This window comes from Salvelinus alpinus, chromosome 2 (genome assembly GCF_045679555.1).
Source record: "Salvelinus alpinus chromosome 2, SLU_Salpinus.1, whole genome shotgun sequence".
NCBI lineage: Eukaryota > Metazoa > Chordata > Actinopteri > Salmoniformes > Salmonidae > Salvelinus > Salvelinus alpinus.
The window spans coordinates 67,363,207-67,384,901 of record NC_092087.1 but is presented as its reverse complement, the minus strand read 5'-3'; the positions used below and the strand labels follow the sequence as shown (position 1 = coordinate 67,384,901).

The 21,695-nt window shown below is 43.9% G+C and overlaps 1 protein-coding gene across 1 annotated transcript in view; it reads right to left on the bottom strand.

The window, feature by feature from the left end:
* LOC139567496 (E3 ubiquitin-protein ligase pellino homolog 1-like) overlaps nt 1–12,474 on the bottom strand; it is a 45,584-nt gene extending 33,110 nt beyond the window's left edge. The window contains exons 1-2 of the mRNA XM_071388812.1: nt 12,159–12,474; nt 642–866 (exon numbers count right to left, since the gene is read on the bottom strand). Coding sequence (XP_071244913.1) covers nt 642–727 — 86 coding nt within the window. The 5' untranslated portion in view covers nt 728–866; nt 12,159–12,474. The remainder of the gene's footprint in view (nt 1–641; nt 867–12,158) is intronic.
* Between the last annotated feature and the right edge of the window lie 9,221 nt (nt 12,475–21,695).

The window sequence follows — 21,695 nt, the reverse complement described above, 5'->3', positions numbered from 1 at the left end:
ATATATAGTGGAGGCTCTTGGGAGGAGATATAGGAGGACATGCTCATTGTAATAGCTTGAATGGAATCAATGGAACGGTACCAAACACATCACCCATATGGAAACCACGTTTGACTCCGTTCCATTTATTTCTTAATTTTTTACTTTTGGAATGTGCAGATTGTTTTGCATAGATTTTTAGGTATTAGTACTTCACTGTTGGAGATAGAAACACAAGCATTACGCTGCGCCTGTGATAACAAGGCCATGACCATGGTACTTGCGATACAAGACCATGGTACTTGCCTATGGAGCAGTAAGAGGAACTGCCCCTCCCTACCTTCAGGCTATGCTCATACCCTACACCCCAATCGAGCACTCAGTTCTGCCTCCTTTGGTCTCTTGGCCCTCCCACCCCTGTCCTGGCACCCCAATGGTGGAACCAACATCTTCCCGAAAGCACCTGAAATCCTACCTCTTCAAAGAGTATCTTAAATAATCCCCCCCCCCCCCCCCCCCCCACCTCAACCCCCACCCCCAAGAAAATTATAAATACATTCCTGAACCAACACTTGCACTTGCCTGCCCACCCCCTCAATAATATCAGATTAGGATAACCCTACTGTACATAAGCAACCAAATGCAATTAAACCTCCTCTTACCCCAGAACAATGAGCTCTCCGTATTTGACTGGCACTTTGGTGGAGGCTGGGGTGGTGGAGATGTTTTCCTGGTCGGGAGAGAACATTGGTGCAGCTGTCAGGGGGGGAGAGTGATGAGGACCTCTCCCACGGTGAACACTCACTCCTCTGTCTCCTTTTTCCTCAGAGTCTGCTCCTTTTTCCTCAGTGTCTGGTCATCCCGCCTCTCACTACGCCACACTCAACCTGCAGACAAATCAAAAAAACAGCAGACGAGACATTTAGTCAGGATCAAACAGTGACTCAGAGCAGACACAGCAGACATCCCAGGTGTGTCTAGAACAGCAGACGTATATTAGTCAATACGAGACTGTGAGCGAGACTAAACAAACAACAGACGCAACAACCGAGATTGCTGTGTCTCCAAAGCATATGATACACCACAACACATCGATTACTCACACTCACGTTGAGATTATCGAAGAGCGTGCTACAGGTACCACAGGCGGATAATAGTCAGTAAGAGAGAGAGAGAGATAGACTAAACAAACAAACAGAGGCAACAACCAAGATTGATGAGTCTCCAATGATAAACCACATTGATTACTCAATCTGTGACCTGTGGCGCGTATCATAAACAGGTAAGCTGCTATCCTGGGTTTGGTTGCTAGTAACTTTCTTAAGACTTGCAGCTGAAGAAACAGACTAATGCAATAATAGTAATACTTCAGAAAGCATGTTAGCTTCAGTTACATAGTGCAGCAGGACGCTAAAGTGACCGGTCACACAAATCCATCAGGCGGCGAGTAAAAAGCTCAACTCCCCACAGCTAGACAGGCTCGGCACTAATCTGCAGCTTTGCTGCTACTGCAGGGAGGGTTCAGAGAGCAGGCTCTTAGCATCGCAACGACAGGGGACTTAGTGGGGTGCAAACAAAGCTAATGAGACCAGACATATGTCACACCCTTCAATTTTCAGCCGACTACCGCGGGCCATAGTTATCAATGTTGACCTTGGCTGGCTCTCTTTATGCTGTCTGCATGGCATAGCATGAGCTTATCTTATAAGCATCTTATAAGCAAGAATGGAGTCACACAATTTGTTTATATGTCTGACATCCAACAACTTTAGCTGAAAATGAACTCACAAATTCGAAATGGAAAATTCAATGGTGTCATCCCGCACTACTGTCAACTCCTGATAAGTGCACATTAGATAAATTGTTTAAAAAGTGCAATATAGCTCCTAGTCCCAATTCAATTGCATAATTTTTAATTGCCTTTGATAACTAACTGTGTGTTCCGGTTTAGTGCAAACTGTCACAACTGTCCCAAGCCATTGCATTTATCAGTTATCAGAGTTGACTGTCGTCCCTTATGTTAGTTGATGCTCTCAACCTTTGGTAACCTTTTGTACATGAGGCGTACGGATAGAGAGTAGGTCAGTGTCAGCTCCAGGAACTGATCTGAGCTTGACGGCTCCCCCCGACAGTGGTGATAGTTATTTACAACATTGACAATGTCTACACTGTATTTCTGATCAATTTTATGTTATTTTAATGGACAAAAAATGTGCTTTTCTTTAAAAAACAAGGACATTTCTAAGTGACCCCTTTTTAACGGTAGTGTATGTGTGTTTGGGTTGTGTCAGTCTGCGTGTGTATGTTATGTGTGTATGTGTGCGTATGTAGTGTACAGTATATGAATGTGTGTTGGTTTTGTGTGGGAGTGTCAATGTAGTGTGTGTGAGTGCATGCGTGTGTATATGGTTTGCATATATAGTCTAGTGAGTGTGCGTAGGGTCAGTGCAAGATAGAGTCAGTGCAGGTAGTTTGGGTACCCTTAATTTATTATTTAGTAGTCTGGCTATGTAACAGTCTTATGGCTTCCGTGTAGAAGCTGTCTCGTATCCTGTTGGTCTGAGAGACGGTGCTTCGGTGCAGCTGATGGTGCAGCTGTAGAACTTTTTGAGGATCCAAGGGCCCATGACAAATCTTTTCAGCCTGCTGTGGGGGAAGAGGCACTGCCATGCCCTCTTCACAACTGTGCGGGCGTGTGTGGACCATGTTAGGTCCTTAGTGATGTGGACACCAAGGAACTTGAAAGTCAAGGAACTTGACTCATCGACATCGGTGATCATGCCTACCAGCTTCGTGTCGTCAGCAAACTTGATGATGGTGTTGGAGTCATCCATGGCCATGCAGTTGTGGGTGAACAAGGAATACAGGAGGGGACTAAGCACACAGCCCAGCGGGACCCCCGTATTAAGGGTCAGCGTTGCGGAGGTGTTGTTGCATACACTCACCATCTGGGGCCGGCCCATCAGGAAGTCCAGGATCCAGTTGCAAGGTGTGAGAAACGTTCCACAGGGATGTTGGTCCATGCTGACGTGGTACAGTCATGCTGCAAACAGACCGTTCCATCTCATGCTGTATTGGGTTGAGGTCTGGGGACTGTGCAGGCCACTCAAGTAAACTGAACTCACTGTCATGTTCCAAGCATTGTTTTTTCACTCCTCATTTGTCCAGTGTTGGTGATCGCGTGCCCACTTGTATTTAGCTGATAGGAGTGGAACCCGGTGTGGGGTCGTCTGCTGCAATAGCCCATCCGTGACAAGGATCAACAAGTTGTTGTCAGGACCCGGTGCGAGAAACAGTCACTAATAATCGTCAGAACCCAGAAGATGAGGCAGACACAGCAGTACTAGCGATAGTGGTTTAATAAAGAACAAAATCTTCAGGCAAAGAAACTAAATCCACAATGTCCAAAAATAAAGCCAAAAGGCACAAAATGGAAATCCTCCAAAATACAAAAGAAACTTCACAAAGTGGTAAAAAACAGCAGGGAAAAACAAACCTCAAAAGACTACTCAAATAATACACAAGAACTAAACCAGAGAACCTCTGGAAAATCCAACAAGAGAAATCTCTGAATAAAACAAGGCTTGGGCTGGGGCTGGGTGCTAACTTACAAACACTGAGCAAGGAACAAAGGAACACACAGGGTTTAAATACTAACAAGGGAATGACCTACAGGTGGAAACAATAATTAGAGCAAGAAAAACAAAAGGTACAAAAAAGGTGCAATGGGGACATCTAGTGACCAAAACCCGAACAGTCTTGGCCAAAACCTGACAGTTGTGCGTTCCGAGATGCCATTCTGCACACCACTGTTGTACTGTGCCGTTATTTGTCTGTTTGTGGCCTGCCTGTTAGCTTGCACGATTCTTGCCATTCTTTTTCGACATCTCTCATCAACGAGCTGTTTTCGCCCACAGGGCTGCCGCTGACTGGATGTTTTTTGTTTGTCGCACCATTCTCTGTAAACCCTAGACACTGTCATGCTTGAAAAGTCTTGGAGGGCGCCCGTTTCTGAGATACTGGATCCGGCACACCTGGCACCGACGATCATACCACGCTCAAAGTCATTTAGATCACTCGTTTTGCTCATTCTAACGTTCAATCGAACTGTAACTGAATGCCTCGATGCCTGTCTGCCTGCTTTATATAGCAAGCCAAGGCCAAGTGACTTGTGTACCAAATAAACTGTCCGGTGAGTGTACAGTATACTTACACAATAAACATGTAATGTAATAATAGTAGACGGCACTACTGTAAATAAACACTTACATTTACTGTACTTTTACTTGTAAACAAAGTCCATGTGTCTATCCTTCTGGGCGAATGAACTGTAAAACTCCTCCCTGTTGGCCCTCAGTTTTAAAAGTATCTCTGTCTCGATGCAATGGAGATGATGCCAAGGGATGAGAGTCGTCCTTGATTGGTCTGGTTTCTACTGTTTCAGTACAGAAAATGACCTCTCAACAGATGCTAATGTGTCTGGTATAGTGAGGACTAGCTGCAGTAACTTTGTCGCCTTGGGGACAGTCTGTGTCAGGTCATGCTGGAACAAAAAGCTGAGGAGCTTTCCAGGTGATTTGTCTCATACCATTTGTGAACTGTACAATCCGACCATTAATGAGCAGTGCCACAATTGATCTTCTGATTCCACGGACTGGATCTTAATTTGATCACTCTTTTGTTGCCGAGTGTATTTGTAGTGTATTTGAGTTTTAAAGAGGCTTCTAAAGTTTGTAATTTTCACTTAGACATTTCAGACTTGATTTGCCCTAACAAAAATGTTATCAACTCCTACAAAAATGTCCATTAATTATCATCCACATAATAATTCACATTTCCTGTTGCTGCAGGATTATTTTCCTGGTGTAGCAAACTGGCTCAAATTAAGATCCTACATCTGTACCTGTACTCCACTGTGTGCAGAAAGGAACAAAATAAACCAAACATACCTAGCTAGACATGTCCCAGGTCACAACAATTCATTCAGTTTCACTTCTATTTATTTCATGCCCAAAACAAGTGACCCGCCCAAGCATCATTGACAAAGGAAATACAGGTCTTTAAACATGGGCCACTAACTTCTCATTGTGAAGTTATACCTAGGCTAAATATAAGCCTTCCACAACCATAAGACCCACTAAAAATGTAATTATTTTATCAAAATAGTTTAAACTGTTTTTTTTGTTGTTGCAATAATCACTGATCTGGCTTTCAGATCTCATCAACAATCTCTCAAGCCCAAGTGCTAACGATTAGCCAGCTAATCTTTATATTTCATGTTTAGCCAACTTGGATCTATTTGCTAGCTAACAAGGTTGAACGGTTGAATTGTTATGAACACACCCCGCTGTCTGTCTCCAACTGTTTGAAAAGCATGTTAGCCTGTCCACTTTGTTCAGATGTTGAAATCAAGTGGCCTACCTTATCTTTCAGAAGGAGATCGAGTTCCCAATTCCTTATATAATTGTGATTTATGCTTATTGCACATTTATAAAACACAGACTAGACAGCTAGTATAACAGTCTTTGGCTAAAATGCTGCTAGCGGTACGTGGTACCCCAATGCCACGTGTGACAAACTAAGCATTCATTTTCCAGAATCAATGCTCATTGATACTCTCGTTTTAGTAGTGTCTGCTCTGAGTGCAATTTGAGTAGTTGAGATATAAAATGCGTATCGGTACTTCTCCTCTATTACAGTAAAACGATGTCTCAGTGTGTTTTGGTGTCCATATGACCGATTCTGTCGGACCAAACGTCAAATGCAAATAGCGAGTTGAAACCGCTTGTCAGAGAGGAAGATATGATCTCTCAATTTTGTTGGCATGAGAGGCAGGGGGAGGGGTTTGGTGTGTGTGTAAACCATAGAGGAAGAGGCGAAGCAAGAGGTTTTACTCTCGCTAAAATATGTCCAAAATAAGGCCAATGCGTTTCTATGGTCTTATTTTGGACCTAAGCTTGTCGCCCGCCTTCTCGACTTTGGAACAACAACTCCCATTTTAAGGGCGGAGACGTGCATCTCCTCATTATATACAAATCTCTGGTTTAAATGGGAAGGTGCACACAGCACAGAGGAGCGAAGGAGACCAAAAATACATGAGAACAAGCGGACATAAACGCATATAAAAAAAATATATATAACAAAACCATGATTCTTGCGATATAGGCATTTTGAATATCCCGCAAAAAATACATTTTAATTCATTCTAAAGAATGTATCTACCACCAAGGCAATGAGGCATAGCTCAGCTGGCTCTGTAAGTAGATCACATCAGCCTACAAACTGTGTGTTGCAGCGACTATACTACTCTTGGTCAGCCGGAACTGGGAACAATCACACACCTTTGCACCCTACAAAGACTCCCTTAGAGTAGTTTTTCAATATCATTTCGAGAGACAGACATCACACACATCTCTGACAAGATGTATTCTTAAGGTCCCAACAGGTTAGCAGATAAATGAGAGCTGATGCCAAGTCTTCTTGAGAAGAAACACCCTGCAATTCAGTCACATTTCTATATTCCCTGTCCATGAATAAAGCCAGTTAACTGCAGAGGACAGAGGCCCATTCACTGGCCTGTAACTGGATAATAGAGGAGCTTTGCAGCTATAGCACAAAGACCCACCCTCTCCCAAGACAAGGAGGATGACTTTTAAAGTGATTTCACTCCTCTGCAGTAACAAGGACACTGTTGTTGCACCCTTTTCATTCCTCTGGTGACAGACGTAACAGCCTCCGGTCTGACTGGGCGGTGAATCGTTTTTAACCACACGACAGGGAGTCGGGGGGGCGCGATTTGGTGTCAGACTGGCTTCACACAGAGAAAACACGAAACGGCTTCTGTGCTTGGTGGTAGTACAGAGAGAGAGGCATTATATGTGGTCCGGGTAGGACATGTCATGACAATAAAGAATACTAACTGCACATCAACAAGTGCTGTAGCTAATTCTGCGAAGCCTTGATTACCTTTGAGAAACTTAATTATGTAATCAGTACTGTATTGTGCTTTTCACCCAGGAGAAGCTGGGAGGTTAAAGGAGTAAAGACAGGAGTTCAAAAAATGTACATAACAATAAGATGTTATGCCATTGGTCATGCTTGCAGATAGCGGGAGATCGTGAATGAAATTCTACTATATTCTATTTTCATATTTACAATGTGTATATATTAGAGGTCGACCGATTAATCGGAATGGCCGATTAATTAGGGCCGATTTCAAGTTTTCATAACAATCAGTAATCTGCATTTTTGGACACCGATCATGGCCGATTACATTGCACTCCACGAGGAGACTGCGTGGCAGGCTGACTACCTGTTATGCGAGTGCAACAAGGAGCCAAGGTAAGGTGCTAGCTAGCATTAAACGTATCTTATAAAAAACAATCAATCTTAAATAATCACTAGTTAACTACACATGGTTGATGATATTACTAGTTTATCTAGCTTGTCCTGCGTTGCATATAATTGATGCGGTGCCTGCTAATTTATCATAGAATCACAGCCTACTTCGCCAATCGGGTGATTTAACAAGTGCATTTGCGAAAAAAGCACTGTCGTTGCACCAATGTGTACCTAACCATAAACATCAACGCCTTTCTTAAAATCAATACACAAGTATAGATTTTAAACCTGCATATTTAGTGTCACGCAAGAGAAGTGACACAATTTCCCTAGTTTAATATTGCCTGCGAACATGAAATTCTTTTAACTAGGGAAATTGTGTCACTTCTCTTGCTTTCTGTGCAACAGAGTCAGGTTATATGCAGCAGTTTGGGCCGCCTGGCTCGTTGCGAACTGTCTGAAGACCATTTCTTCCTAACAAAGACAGACAACTTCGCCAAACGGGGGATGATTTAACAAAAGCGCATTTGCGAAAAAAGCACAGTCGTTGTACGAATGTACCTAACCATAAACATCAATGCCTTTCTTAAAATCAATACACAGAAGTATATATTTTTAAACCTGCATATTTAGTTAAAATAAATGAATGTTAGCAGGCAATATTAAACTAGGGAAATTGTGTCACTTCTCTTGCGTTCATTGCACGCAGCGTCAGGGTATATGCAACAGTTTGTGCCGCCTGGCTCGTTGCGAACTAATTTACCAGAAGTTTATGTAATTATGACATAACATTGAAGGTTGTGCAATGTAACAGCAATATTTAGACTTATGGATGCCACCCGTTAGATAAAATACGGAACGGTTCCGTATTTCACTGAAAGAATAAACATTTTGTTTTTGAAATTATAGTTTCCGGATTTGACCATATTAATGACCTAAGGCTCGTATTTCTGTGTGTTATTATATTATAATTAAGTCTATGATTTGATAGAGCAGTCTGACTGAGTGGTGGTAGGCAGAAGCAGGCTCGTAAGCTTTCATTAAAACAGCACTATACTGCGTTTGCCAGCAGCTCTTCGCAATGCTTCAAGCATTGCGCTGTTTATGACTTCAAGCCTATCAACTCCCGAGATTAGGCTGGCAATACTAAAGTACCTATTAGAACATCCAATAGTCAAAGGTATATGAAATACAAATGGTATAGAGAGAAATAGTCCTATAATAACTACAACCTAAAACTTCCTACCTGGGAATATTGAAGACTCATGTTAAAAGGAACCATCAGCTTTCATATGTTCTCATGTTCTGAGCAAGGAACTTAAACGTTAGCTTTTTTACATGGCACATATTGCACTTTTACTTTCTTCTTCAACACTTTGTTTTTGCATTATTTAAACCAAATTGAACCTGTTTCATTATTTACTTGAGACTAAATAGATTTTATTGATGTATTATATTAAGTTAAAATAAAAGTGTTCCTTGTTCATTCACTATTGTTGTAATTGTCATTATTACAAATATATATATAAAAATTGTCCGATTAATCGGTATCGGCTTTTTTTGGTCCTCCAATAATCGGTATCGGCGTTGAAAAATCATAATCGGTCGACCTCTAGTATATACTGTATATATAAAAGTTTTCTAGCAAGCCCCCAGCTAATTCACAGTTATTTCCATGCTAACAGACGAATAGCGAAACTACAGCCATCAACATACTGTTGTTCTGCACATGTTGTCCTGTGCTTCCTTGTGTCTATCGTCAGGTACTTACATTTAATGTATTTTGTACTATTTTTGTCATTGTTATGATGTTTGATTACAAAATACACAGTACATACTGTGTAAGCCTAACAAGACTTTTAGGACTTTTACCGTAACCCTGTTCACAGAGGCCATTTTCCACAATCCAATAAAGAGGGTTGCTTTTGGCTGTAGGTGGCCATTTCATAGGCACCCATCTCTATAAAGAGATTATCAAGGGAAGGACAAAGTCTGATCCAAACATGGCACCTCATAAAAAGGGTTAGACTGCAGGCTAATAAGCTTATGGCTGGCTTAGAGAGAGAGAGAGAGAGAGAGAGAGAGAGAGAGAGAGAGAGAGAGAGAGAGAGAGAGAGAGAGAGAGAGGGAGAGAGAGAGAGAGACTTTCCAGATCATTTAATATAGTCAAAGTTTATTCTTCTTTATTAACGTCATTAACAATGGGGGGTAAGGGAGATGTCATCATGTCAGTTTAAAATGGAGTCCAACGGTGACATAACCTCAGGAGTCTGACTTTTGAGGTAGCAGATGTAGGGTGGCAGTTTACATTTCAAACACTTTGAATTATTCATTGAGGTCAAACACAGACTACCCTGAAAGGCAAATAAATAATTGTTTAAAAAAAATAAGTATACCGTGTTGAGCCTAGAATGCATCTTCCTCAGAGAGTGAAGATGGTCTTCTGAAATTCAAACTAAAAAAGCTAGGCTACATCTGTCAACTACTGGTGACATCCTCATACAAGACACCGATTTAGCTATAGGTAAGGATAACATCCATTTGCTTATGAGCAGCAATGTCACAGAGAACACATGTCATTATACTAGCATACAAATTCGGGACAGAAAGTTACCACTTTTATTTGTTTTCCCTCATTCTCCAACCATCAGTCAGAAGAACGGTGAAAACTAGGGAGGTAATCATGGGCAAAACAAAAGTTCCCAAGCAAATGTGTTTCCCCTATAGCGTTGAAGCAAAATCGGCCAGGTAGGCAACCTTTCCATTTTCCAAGTTCATGGAGAACAAGAAAATTAGGATGCATCCCAAATGGCACCCTATTCGCTATATAGTGTACTACTTTTGACCTGAACCCTATGGACCCCGGGTCAAAAGTAGTGAACTACATAGTGAATATGGTGCCATTTTGGACGCACCCTGAGAGAGATAAGAGGCGGTGGCTTGTAGGTGCCCATGATTGGACCTTTCAAACACATCAAGTCAACCTTGATAACAGGAGAGGAATGAAGGAGGGGCGTAAGCAGAAAAAGGAATGTGGAGAGGAGAGGACTGGATAGGACCAATTAAAATAGCCTTTATGTCTTTCTGTCCAGTCAGGAAAAAGGGAAGAAAGGGATCTTTCCAGGAATGACTTTCATTAATTGACTTTACCACAGAGGCATATCTCCCAAGTTAGAAAGATTTACAGGCTAGGTGGCCAGTTGTTTAATGTTTTGTCTACTCATTCACTCTCTGTTCAAAATAGATCAGTCACACAAGTTATAACCTAAACATGAACCAACGTCATGAGAATGGTGAGCATGTAAGGGCCCTTGATAGGGAATGTAGGCTAAAATACAGTTATAAGCCATGCTTGCACAACACTACACAAACATAGGCCTAATTGTTGGACATGGCACACCCAATGTTGCTGTTGTTAACATGATATAGCCCATGAATTACTTAGTAACTTGTAGTAGGCTATGTGTAATACACCATAAGTTACATGTTTTCAGTATGTGCCCCAGGGTTGATGTTAACTAATTGTGTTTCTCTACCCTTTAGCGACTGCCGAGCCACAGAACCCTAACGTGATCCTCACAAACGGAAGGCTCTGAAAGCTCTATCCATGTCCTGACCCCGCGTTTGTTTTTCTTCCCGAATCAAGGCATGAAACACACACCCATCCTTAGTGCTTTTCGCCCCAAACAAATGGACTTGTATAACTGATCCCAGCACAACCTGTTGACATACCAGGGGTGAGTCGGAAAAGCATCTTATCTGGGAGGTTGGAGCCGAGTAGGGAGACCGGCCTGATTAAATAAAGGAAACAGATCCAGCCCATTTCAGGAATGGAAACTCTGGTGAGAGTGATATGATGGTGTTATTTTTAAACTCTCCCAAGCATCCACAGATGATGTAGTCCACTACTGAGGAATATAGTCAGACGACAGTATGATGATGCAAAGCCAGTTTTCTAAGACAGCACAATCATGAATCAACAGTGCTTATAATAGACTAGAGGGGCAAAGGGAATTTCAAAGTATAGACAGTAGGCTACTAACCGCCCTACCATACTCAGATGACAGCCAGTTGATATGAAGCCAGTTTCTCTTCAAATAGGCCTAACCTTATATAGAGAAGGGTCAAAGGGAATTTCAAAGTAAAGACAGTATATGCTACACACAAACACAGCTCTATTATGATAGGGACAGCAATGAATATGACTGGACAGTTGAGCAAATGAGCCGAATTTGGGGGAACAAAAGAGGGAATCACGAGGCCAGATGCTCGAGCAAGATGATGCATGCAAATCAGTTTATGTTGTGGGAACAATAGCCCCCAGCTGGGCTTTCTCCGTGCGGGGCAAACCAGCTTGTCAACCACACAAGGGAAAGAGAGACCCTTCATTGTGCACAACCAGTAACGTAATATACATACTTCAAAAGTGCCATAGACATTTCAAGTACACATACCTACCTCTCTCTTATTAATAGTTAAATGGGTAGGTAGGCTACTTGGTTTTCAATGTGTGAATGATGACAATGGGCTAATAACCAACCTCATTTGAGGTATTTCTTACTGCTGGAAAATGTTGTCATTGTTTGGTTTCTGTGCCATGAATAGACTAACTTGAAAGTAAAAAGTGATACGTTGTAGGCTAGGCCTACTATGGGTAACGTTAATAGTCGACAAAAAAAAACGTGTAAAAGGTGTGCAACAATTAACGTTAGGCTACAATTTTATATTGTACTGATGATGACAATAACTTTCCCCTGGGTAGCCAAGCAAATTGCAGTAAAATAACACGTCAGCTACATAAGATAAAGCACATTTTATGTGTTTCAAACTCGCCTTACCTAATGATAATCCGACAGCATCATCTGGACTTTCCCGATATTCGCTCGAAATCCAATTTGAATGCTCCAGTTGAAAAAAACGCACACCAAAGGATGAAAGGAAAGCGATTCTGTCGGTGCTGACCTAAACACCGAATTGTCGAGTTATTTTTACATTCACCTGATAATATATTAATGTTTATAACGTTGTTATATGCTGTCCAACTATTTTCGCTCTAATGTACTGGTAAACGGACTCAGTGTAGGACAATACTAGAGTGAGTAATCTTTACAATCGCGTCTTTGCTCCAGTCTGCTCGTGCTCACATGAAGTTACGTCATGAGACGCGTCGAAACGTACCATGGGCCTTGTAGTTGTAGCCTAGTCTACTGGAAATACCACACGCACGCACACGCACACACACACACACACACACACACACACACACACACACACACACACACACACACACACACACAGTCTTCTACAACTAACCTTTGAGGACACACAATTCAGTCCCTTTCAAAATTCAATTTTCCCTAACCCCTAACGCTAACGCTAATCCTTACCCTAACCTTAACCCTAAACCTAACCTTAACCCGAAAATCTAACCCTAACCCTGAACTAACCCTAGCTCCTAAACCTAATTCTAACCCTGACACAAATTCTAACCTTAACCCTAAACCCCCTAGAGATAGCATTTAACCTTGTGGGGACCAACAAAATGGGGACCAAGTCAAGTGTGTGTGTGTGTGTGTGTGTGTGTGTGTGTGTGTGTGTGTGTGTGTGTGTGTGTGTGTGTGTGTGTGTGTGTGTGTGTGTGTGTGTGTGTGTGTGTGTGTGCGAGAGAGAGAGAGAGAGCGAGAGAGAGAGAGAAAAATACTTAAATAATCCCTCTTCTGCAAGACAGGACTCCTCCATACAGTGACTTTTGAATAACCTCTTAGTTCAAAATTTCTTGGTTTGCCTCTGCATTTGATTGGGGGGAAAATGGTAGGTCTTCTTCACTCTTGCTTGCTTGTCTTTGCACAGATGTATTCCTGCTTCAATATCTGGAATTTGTCCCACACTTTCAAAGAGCTCTTCACACCATACTGCCGAAACCTGAGGGCCATTTTTTTCCTCCAGCAATGAAACACACATCAACATAGCAACAGCGCTGCATTTGGTTCTTACGAGTTCAGTAGGAGCATAGGGTGCAGTGAATGTTGTGCTAATACTAGCAAATATTACGTTTCCAAACCACTAAATGATTGTATGCCTGACCTGTAAGCTGTTGTTATGCAGTCATGGAGACTGTAACCATGAACACTGTATATGTTTACATAATGTTTTAAATACCACAAACTTGGAAGACGCAGAAGTTTTCTTCTCTGGATTCTTATGTGTGTGTATGGGGGGGTGCATTTGGGAAGTGAGGACATTTGGCTCACTCACAAGGAAAAATGTTATTTTAGGCTTAGGGGTTAAGTTTCGGGTTAGGGTTAGAATTGGGGTAAAAAATTGGTTTAGTGTTAGGGGTTATGTTTAGGGTAAGGAGTTAGGGTTAGGGTAAAGGTTTAGGGTTAGGGGTAAGGAAAGTAGAATTTGGAATGGAACTCAATTGTTGGTTGGTCCCCAAAAAGTCTTCACAATTATAGTAATACTCTGCTGTGTGTGTGTGTGTGTGTGTGTGCTTGTGCACGTGTGTGTGTGTGTGTGTGTGTGTGTGTGTGTGTGTGTGTGTGTGTGTGTGTGTGTGTGTGTGTGTGTGTGTGTGTGTGTGTGTGTGTGTGTGTGTGTGTGTGTGTGTGTGTGTGTGTGTGTGTGTGTGTGTGTGTGTGTGTGTGTGTGTGTGTGCATTTGAGAGAGAGAGAGAAAGGAAGAGAGAGAAACCAGGATAAATACGTTATCCTTGTGCTTGAGTACATAGATAATAGCTGTACATGTATATAACAACAGCATATGTAAAATGAGGTGAAATAAGTGAATTCACCACTGCAGTACACTCTAAAATGAAACAGTTGAGTGAATAGGGGTGGGAGATGACAAGCTCAGACAATACATAAGCTCAAGCGTCGGTTTCTGCATTGTCATTGCCAATGAATCAATGCCTGCCCTCTCAATAACCTTTTCATAAGTGTGTGTGGGTTGGAGCTTTAATATGTAGTTGATGATAGCTGAGTCATGGTTGGCTGTGGTGTGTGAATAAGTCTCTGTATCGTACTTGAACTGAATAACACTTAGGTTTGATTATCTGTTCCGGATTTCCAATACCTTTTGTTTTTCCTCTAACTCTAATTTCATTGTTGGGTAGGGAGGTTACAATAATGTTCCCAATACTACATTTTACCAGACAAGAACAAGGCCTTAAGAAATGCGTCAAACAGTGCAGTAAGTGGAATACACTGTATTCCTATTGCCTAGCAATAACAGTAAAAGCATCACAACCTATGACAGCAATATCTTCACTACATGTACAATGATATTGTTTACAGAATTCTCAGAAAATGTATTAAATTTTATTTGACAAAGAACCAAAGGGCTATATAGGCCATATAAGGTAAAATGTTGGGAATATCTAACTAATATCTCTTTTCATCCAGATGTTTTCTCACGGCTCTCTTATTCTTTTTTTCTTTCTTTTCTTTTCTCTTCTACATCCCTCCTCTTTCTCCTTATCTTTCCATCTCTCTCTCTACCAGCCAGGCGCTAGTGTAATGGATACGTTCTCTGAGCGTGGCAACGATGACACGGCTGGTTTCCAGGTCACTGTGGGACCAGAGGCCATAGACAATGTGATGTGAGGAGAAAAGGGGTGGGCGTGGGTAGCAGTTATAGTGGTAGTGTATCAAATAAGATCATTACAAGAGTGAATAGTGGAGAGGGCAAGTAAGATTAAAGATTTGTCTGTTTTTTCTATCTGTCCTGTGTCCATATATCTGTGCAATGCCTGATTGGTGTGCTTTTCCAATAGAAACCAAACCCAAAAGTTTTGTCACACGGCGTGGTCACATTTCTTGGACTGAACAGGATCTGTTGAGCTGCAATGAAATACACATACAGTAAGTACATGGTTCATGGGCTCCATGTGTGAACCCAGACGGCAGACCCACACTGAGTAAGTTGTGCCATCTAGTGTTAATTTTGTAAATACATGGACATACATTGGGTATATACATCGAGTGTACAGAATATTAGGAACACCTGCTCCTTCCATGCAGACTGACCAGGGGAATTCAGGTGAACGATATGATCACTTTTTAAATCCACTTCAGTCAGTGTAGATGAAGGTGAGGAGACAGGTTAAATAAGGGTTTTTAAGCCTTGAGACAATTGAGACATGGATTGCGTATGTGTGCCATTCAAAGGGTGAACAGGCAAGACAAAATATTTAAGCGCCTTTGAACAGGGTATAGTAGTAGGTGTCAAGTGCACCGGTTTTGGTATTTTGATATTTTATTAGGATCCACATTAGCTGTTGCAAAAGCAGCAGCTACTCTTACTGGGGTCCACACAAAACATGAAACATAATACAGAATGATATAATACAGAAAATCATTAGACAAGAACAGCTCAAGGACAGAACTACATACATTTTTAAGAAGGCACATGTAGCCTACATATCAATGCATACACACAAACTATCTAGGTCAAATAGGGGAGAGGCTTGTGTGCCGTGAGGTGTTGCTTTATCTGTTTTTTGAAACCAGGTTCGCTGTTTATTTGAGCAATATGAGATGGAAGGAAGTTCCATGCAATAAGGGCTCTATATAATAATGTACATTTTCTTGAATTTGTTCTGGATTGGGGGACTATAAAAAGACCCCTGGTGGCATGTCTGGTGGGATAAGTGTGTGTGTCAGCCCTATGGGACTCCCAATCATGGCCGGTTGTGATACATCCTGGAATCGAACCAGAGTGTCTGTAGTGACACCTCAAGCACTGAGATGCAGTGCCTTAGACAGCTGCGCCACTCGGGAGCTGAAATAAAAGATCCCAGAAATGTCCATACGCACAAAAGCTTATTTCTCTCAAATTCTGTGCACAACTTGGTTTACATCCCTGTTAGTGAGCATTTCTCCTTTGCCAAGATAATCCATACACCTGACAGGTGTGGCATATCAAGAAGCTGATTAAACAGCATGATCATTATACAGGTGCACCTTGTGCTGGGAATGATAAAAGGCCACTCTAAAATGTGCAGTTCGATCACACAATACAATGCCACGGATGTTTCAAGTTTTGAGGGAGTGTGCAATTGGCATGCTGACTGCAGGAATGTCCACTAGAGCTGTTGCCAGGGAATGTAATGTTAATTTCTCTCCAACGTCGTTTTAGAGAATTTGGCAATACGTCTAACCGGCCTCACGATTGCAACCATGCGTAACCACGCAAGCCCAGAACCTCCACATCTGGCTTCTTCACCTGCGGGATTGTCTGAGGGGGGAACGGGTGCTAAGGAGTATTTCTGTCTGTAATAAAGCCCTTTTGTGGGGAAAACTCATTCTGATTGGCTGGGCCTGACTCCCCAGTGGGTGGGCCTGGCTGTCAAGTGGGTGGGTCTATGCCCTATCAAGCCCACCCATGGCTGCGCCCCTGCCCAGTCATGTGAAATCCATAGATTAAGGCCTAATTTATTTATTTAAATTGACTGATTTCCTTATATGAACTGTAACTCAGTAAAATCGTTGAAATTGTTACATGTTGGGTTTATATTTTTGTTCAGTATACTTAAGTATCAAAAGTAAATGTAATTTCAAAAATATACTTAAGTATCAAAAGTAAAAGTATAAATAATTTCAAATTCCTTATATTAAGCAAACCAACTGGCCCCATTCTTGTTATTTTTATGGATAGCCAGGGGCACACTCCAACACTCAGACATTATTTACAAACAAAGCATGTGTGTTTAGTGAGTCTGCCAGATCAGAGGCAGTAAGGATGACCAGGGATGTTGTCTTGATAAATGTGTGAATTGGATACTTTTCCTGTCCTGCTAACCATTCAGAATGTAACAAGTACTTTTGGGTGTCAGGGAAAATGTATGGAGTAAAAAGTATATTATTTTCTTTAGGAATGTATCACGACTCAGGATATGACCCAGATGCAAACACGGGAGGCGGATAGTACAGTTCTCAGATTATTTATTAGAAACACAGGGCAGGCAAAGGGCTGGTCGAGAGCAGGCAGAGGTTTGTGATCAGGTCAGAGTCAGGCAGGTACAGGACAGCAGGCAGGCTCGGGGTCAGAGCAGGCAGAATGGTCAGAACCGGGAAAAAATAGGAAACAAAACTAGAGAAACAGGAAGGCGTGAATGAACGCTGGTAAGACCTGACTAGACAAGATGAACTGGCAACAGACAAACAGAGAACACAGGTCTAAATACACAGGGGATAATGGGAAGATGGGCGAAACCTAGAGGGGGGTGGAACCAAGCACAGAGAGGTGAAACAGATCAGCGTGTGACAGAATGTAATGATGTAAAAGTAGTCAAAAATATCACTAGTTAAGTAAAGTACAGATACCCACAAAAATGACTTAAGTAGTACTTTAAAGTATTTTTACTTAAGTACTTTACACCAATGAATTTAGGACAGTATAATTTTACTTTATCTCAAAAACATATGACATCGCTGGAGTTCCGAAGATGACATAAAGCAGTGTTTCCCAGGAAACATAATTCAAATTTTCTGAATTCAAGAAACTCATATCAAAATTTGATCATGAAGCGGAAAGGTACGAGCACAGGTTGGTGGTTTTTATTTTTAAAATATATTTAGTATCTCCATAGACATTTTGGATTCTACACACACCAAAGGAAAGCCTGACCATGTCAAAGATTTTGAGAATTTCAGCTATTTCTGTCAGACTAAAGAAGCCAAATCAGACTACAGGTCTTTTGGCGATGGACCAACACACAACCTCCTAAGACTGGCCAACCTGAGGGTGTGAATGCATACGGATAGTTTCAGAGATGACCTGACCATTGATCCTGTTGACTCTTGGAAGTCTCAACCCTACTACCCCCAGAAAGTATGGATGTCCTTCGATGAGATACAGGTATGATGCTGACCATGTGTCTCCAAATAACCATGTACAATAGATAACCTGGTTTCTACATTTTGGTGAAACTCACAATAAACCAAAGGATGCATGTCTAACTATGTCACACGGGCAAACTTCCCGTGGCAGATCATGCCTCCTTCACCCCCTGAGCAGAGGAGAGCCTCCAGCATTTGAAGCGACATGGAGAAGGCCCATTCACCCAGCCCTGTGCTGCAGAGTCCCACCCCAGAGGAGAGGTGCTTCATCCAAGAGAGCCGGTTATGGAAATATGTTTTTGTCCTCCACCATGAGCCAGAACACTGTCTCTCCCCGTGGGGGACTATGAGATGGAAGAGGAGTAGATCAGCCCTACCGGCCAAACCCTCCCTAACCCGGACGACACTAGGCCAATCGCCCCATGGATCTCCCGGTCAGAACTCTCCCGGACAGAACCTGGGCTCGAACCCAGAGTCCCTGGTGGCACAGCTAGACCACTGCGCCACCCGGGAGGCCTCTAGACTGATTTCTAAGTCCATTTTTACAATATGTTGTTTTTTATCCATTTGTTTCCACTGCATAAAAAGTGTTATTCATACTTTTGTTTAAAAAACTGTATATATTAATAGGCCCTTATAATAAGGCATAATAAATGTAAAGTAGATATAACTGAACGCATTTTGAAATAAATATTTTGTAGCCTACATCATAAATTGATTGTTGATGTTTACTTTGTAACTGTCACACCCTGGCCTTAGTTATCTTTGTTTTCATTATTATTTTAGTTAGGTCAGGGTGTGACATGGGGTATGTTTGTGTTTTTGTCTTGTCTTGGGTGGTTGTAGTGTCTAGGGGGATTTGTTAGAGTGTATGGGTTTGTGTTGAGTGAATGTTTCTAGGGAAGTCTATTGTTGAGTGAATGTGTCTAGGTATGTCTATGGTTGCCTGAGTGGTTCTCAATCAGAGACAGATGTTTTTCATTTGTCTCTGATTGGGAGCCATATTTAAGGCGGCCATAGGCATCATGTATTTGTGGGTAATTGTCTATGTTGAACGTTTGTTGCTTGTCTGTGCACTTACGTTATTTAGCTTCACGGTCGTTTGTTGTTTTTGTTAGTTTGTGTATAGTGTTCGTTTTCGTGGTTTTCTCTCTTCCACAATAAAGAGATGTATTTTGCACACGCTGCGCCTTGGTACAATGTCTCACAAGAAGACGATCGTGACAGAATTACCCACCAATCTAGGACCAAGCGGCGTGTCAAGCGGCAACAGGACCCACCTACACAGGATTCATGGACATGGGAGGAGATACTGGATGGTAAGGGACCTTGGGTACAACCGGGAGAATATCGCCTCCCTCGTGAAGAGCTGGAGGCAGCTAAAGCCGAGAGGAGGCGATATGAGGAGGCAGCACGGAAGCAAGGCTGGAAGCCCGTGAGTACAACCCAAAAATTTATTGGGGGGGGCCTTAAAGGGAGTGTGGCGAAGTCAGGTAGGAGACCTGCACCTACTCCCTGTACTTACCGTGGAGAGCGAAAGTACGGGCAGACACCGTGTTACGCAGTAGAGCGCATGGTGTCTCCTGTACGAGTGCATAGCCCGGTTCGGTACATTCCAGCTCCACGTATCGGCCGGGCTAAATTGAGCGTTGAGCCGGATGTCATGAAGCCGGCCCAACTTATCTGGCCACCAGTGCGTCTCCTCGGGCCGGCTTACATGGCACCAGCCTTAGTATGGTGTCCCCGGTTCGCCTACATAGCCCGGTGCGGGTTATTCCACCTCCCCGCACTGGTCGGGCGACGGGGAGCATACAACCAGGTAAGGTTGGACAGGCTCAGTGCTCAAGGGAGCCAGTACGCCTGCACGGTCCGGTATTTCCGGCGCCACCTCCCCGCTCCAGCCCAGTACCACCAGTGCCTATACCACGCACCAGGCTTCCTGTGCGTCTTCAGAGCCCTGTGCCTCCTCCACGCACTAGCTCTATGGTGCGTGTCTCCAGCCCTTTACCACCAGTGCCAACACCACGCACCAAGCCTCCTGTGTGTCCCCAGAGTCCTGTGCGTCCTGTTGCTGCTCCCCGCACTAGCCCTGAGATGCGTGTCCTCAGCCCGGTACCACCAGTTCCGGCACCACGCACTAGGCCTAATGTGCGTCCCCAGGGTCCAGCATGCCCTGTTCCTTCTCCCCGCACTAGCCTGAAGGTGCGTGTCCTTAGCCCGGTACCTCCAGTTCCGGCACCACGCATCAGGCCTACAGTGCGTCTCAGCCGGCCAGAGTCTGCCGTCTGCCCAACGGCGCCTGAACTGCCCGTCTGCCCAACGGCGCCTGAACTGCCCGTCTGCCCAACGGCGCCTGAACTGCCCGTCTGCCATGAGTCTTCAAAGCCGCCCGTCTCAAAGCCGCCCGTCTGTACTGAGCCTGCAAAGCCGCCCGTCTGCCATGAGCCTTCAGAGCCGTCTGCCAGACAGGAGCCGCTAGAGCCTACCGCCAGACAGGAGCCGCTAGAGCCTTCCGCCAGACAGGAGCAGCCAGAGCCTTCCGCCAGACAGGAGCAGCCAGAGCCTTCCGCCAGACAGGAGCAGCCAGAGCCTTCCGCCAGACAGGAGCAGCCAGAGCCTTCCGCCAGACAGGAGCAGCCAGAGCCTTCCGCCAGACAGGAGCAGCCAGAGCTTTCCGCCAGACAGGAGCAGCCAGAGCCTTCCGCCAGACAGGATCAGCCAGAGCCTTCCGCCAGACAGGATCAGCCAGAGCCTTCCGCCAGACAGGATCAGCCAGAGCCGTCAGCCAGCCATGAGCAGCCAGATCCGTCAGCCAGCCATGAGCAGCCAGATCCGTCAGCCAGCCATGAGCAGCCAGATCCGTCAGCCAGCCATGAGCAGCCAGATCCGTCAGCCAGCCATGAGCAGCCAGATCCGTCAGCCAGCCATGAGCAGCCAGATCCGTCAGCCAGCCATGAGCAGCCCAGCCAGGATCCGTCAGCCAGCCATGAGCAGCCCAGCCAGGATCCGCCAGAGCCGTCCAGCCAGGATCCGCCGGAGCCATCCAGCCAGGATCCGCCAGCCAGCCATGAGCAGCCCAGCCAGGATCCGCCAGAGCCGTCCAGCCAGGATCCGCCGGAGCCATCCAGCCAGGATCCGCCAGCCAGTCCGGTGCTGTCCCTCAGTCCGGTGCTGTCCCTCAGTCCGGAGCTGCCATCCCTTAGTCCGGAGCTGCCCCTTAGTCCGGTGCTGCCACTTAGTCCGGTGCTGCCCCTTAATCCAGTGGGGTTAAGTTGGAGGGTGGTCGTTTGGAGGAGGCTACGAAAGCGGGTAGTGACTATGGTGGGGACCACGACCAGTGCCAGAGCCGCCACCGTGGACAGACGCCTACCCAGACCCTCTCCTAGACTTTATGCTGGTGCGCTCGGAGTTCGCACCTTAAGGGGGGGGGTTATGTCACACCCTGGCCTTAGTTATCTTTGTTTTCATTATTATTTTAGTTAGGTCAGGGTGTGACATGGGGTATGTTTGTGTTTTTGTCTTGTCTTGGGTGGT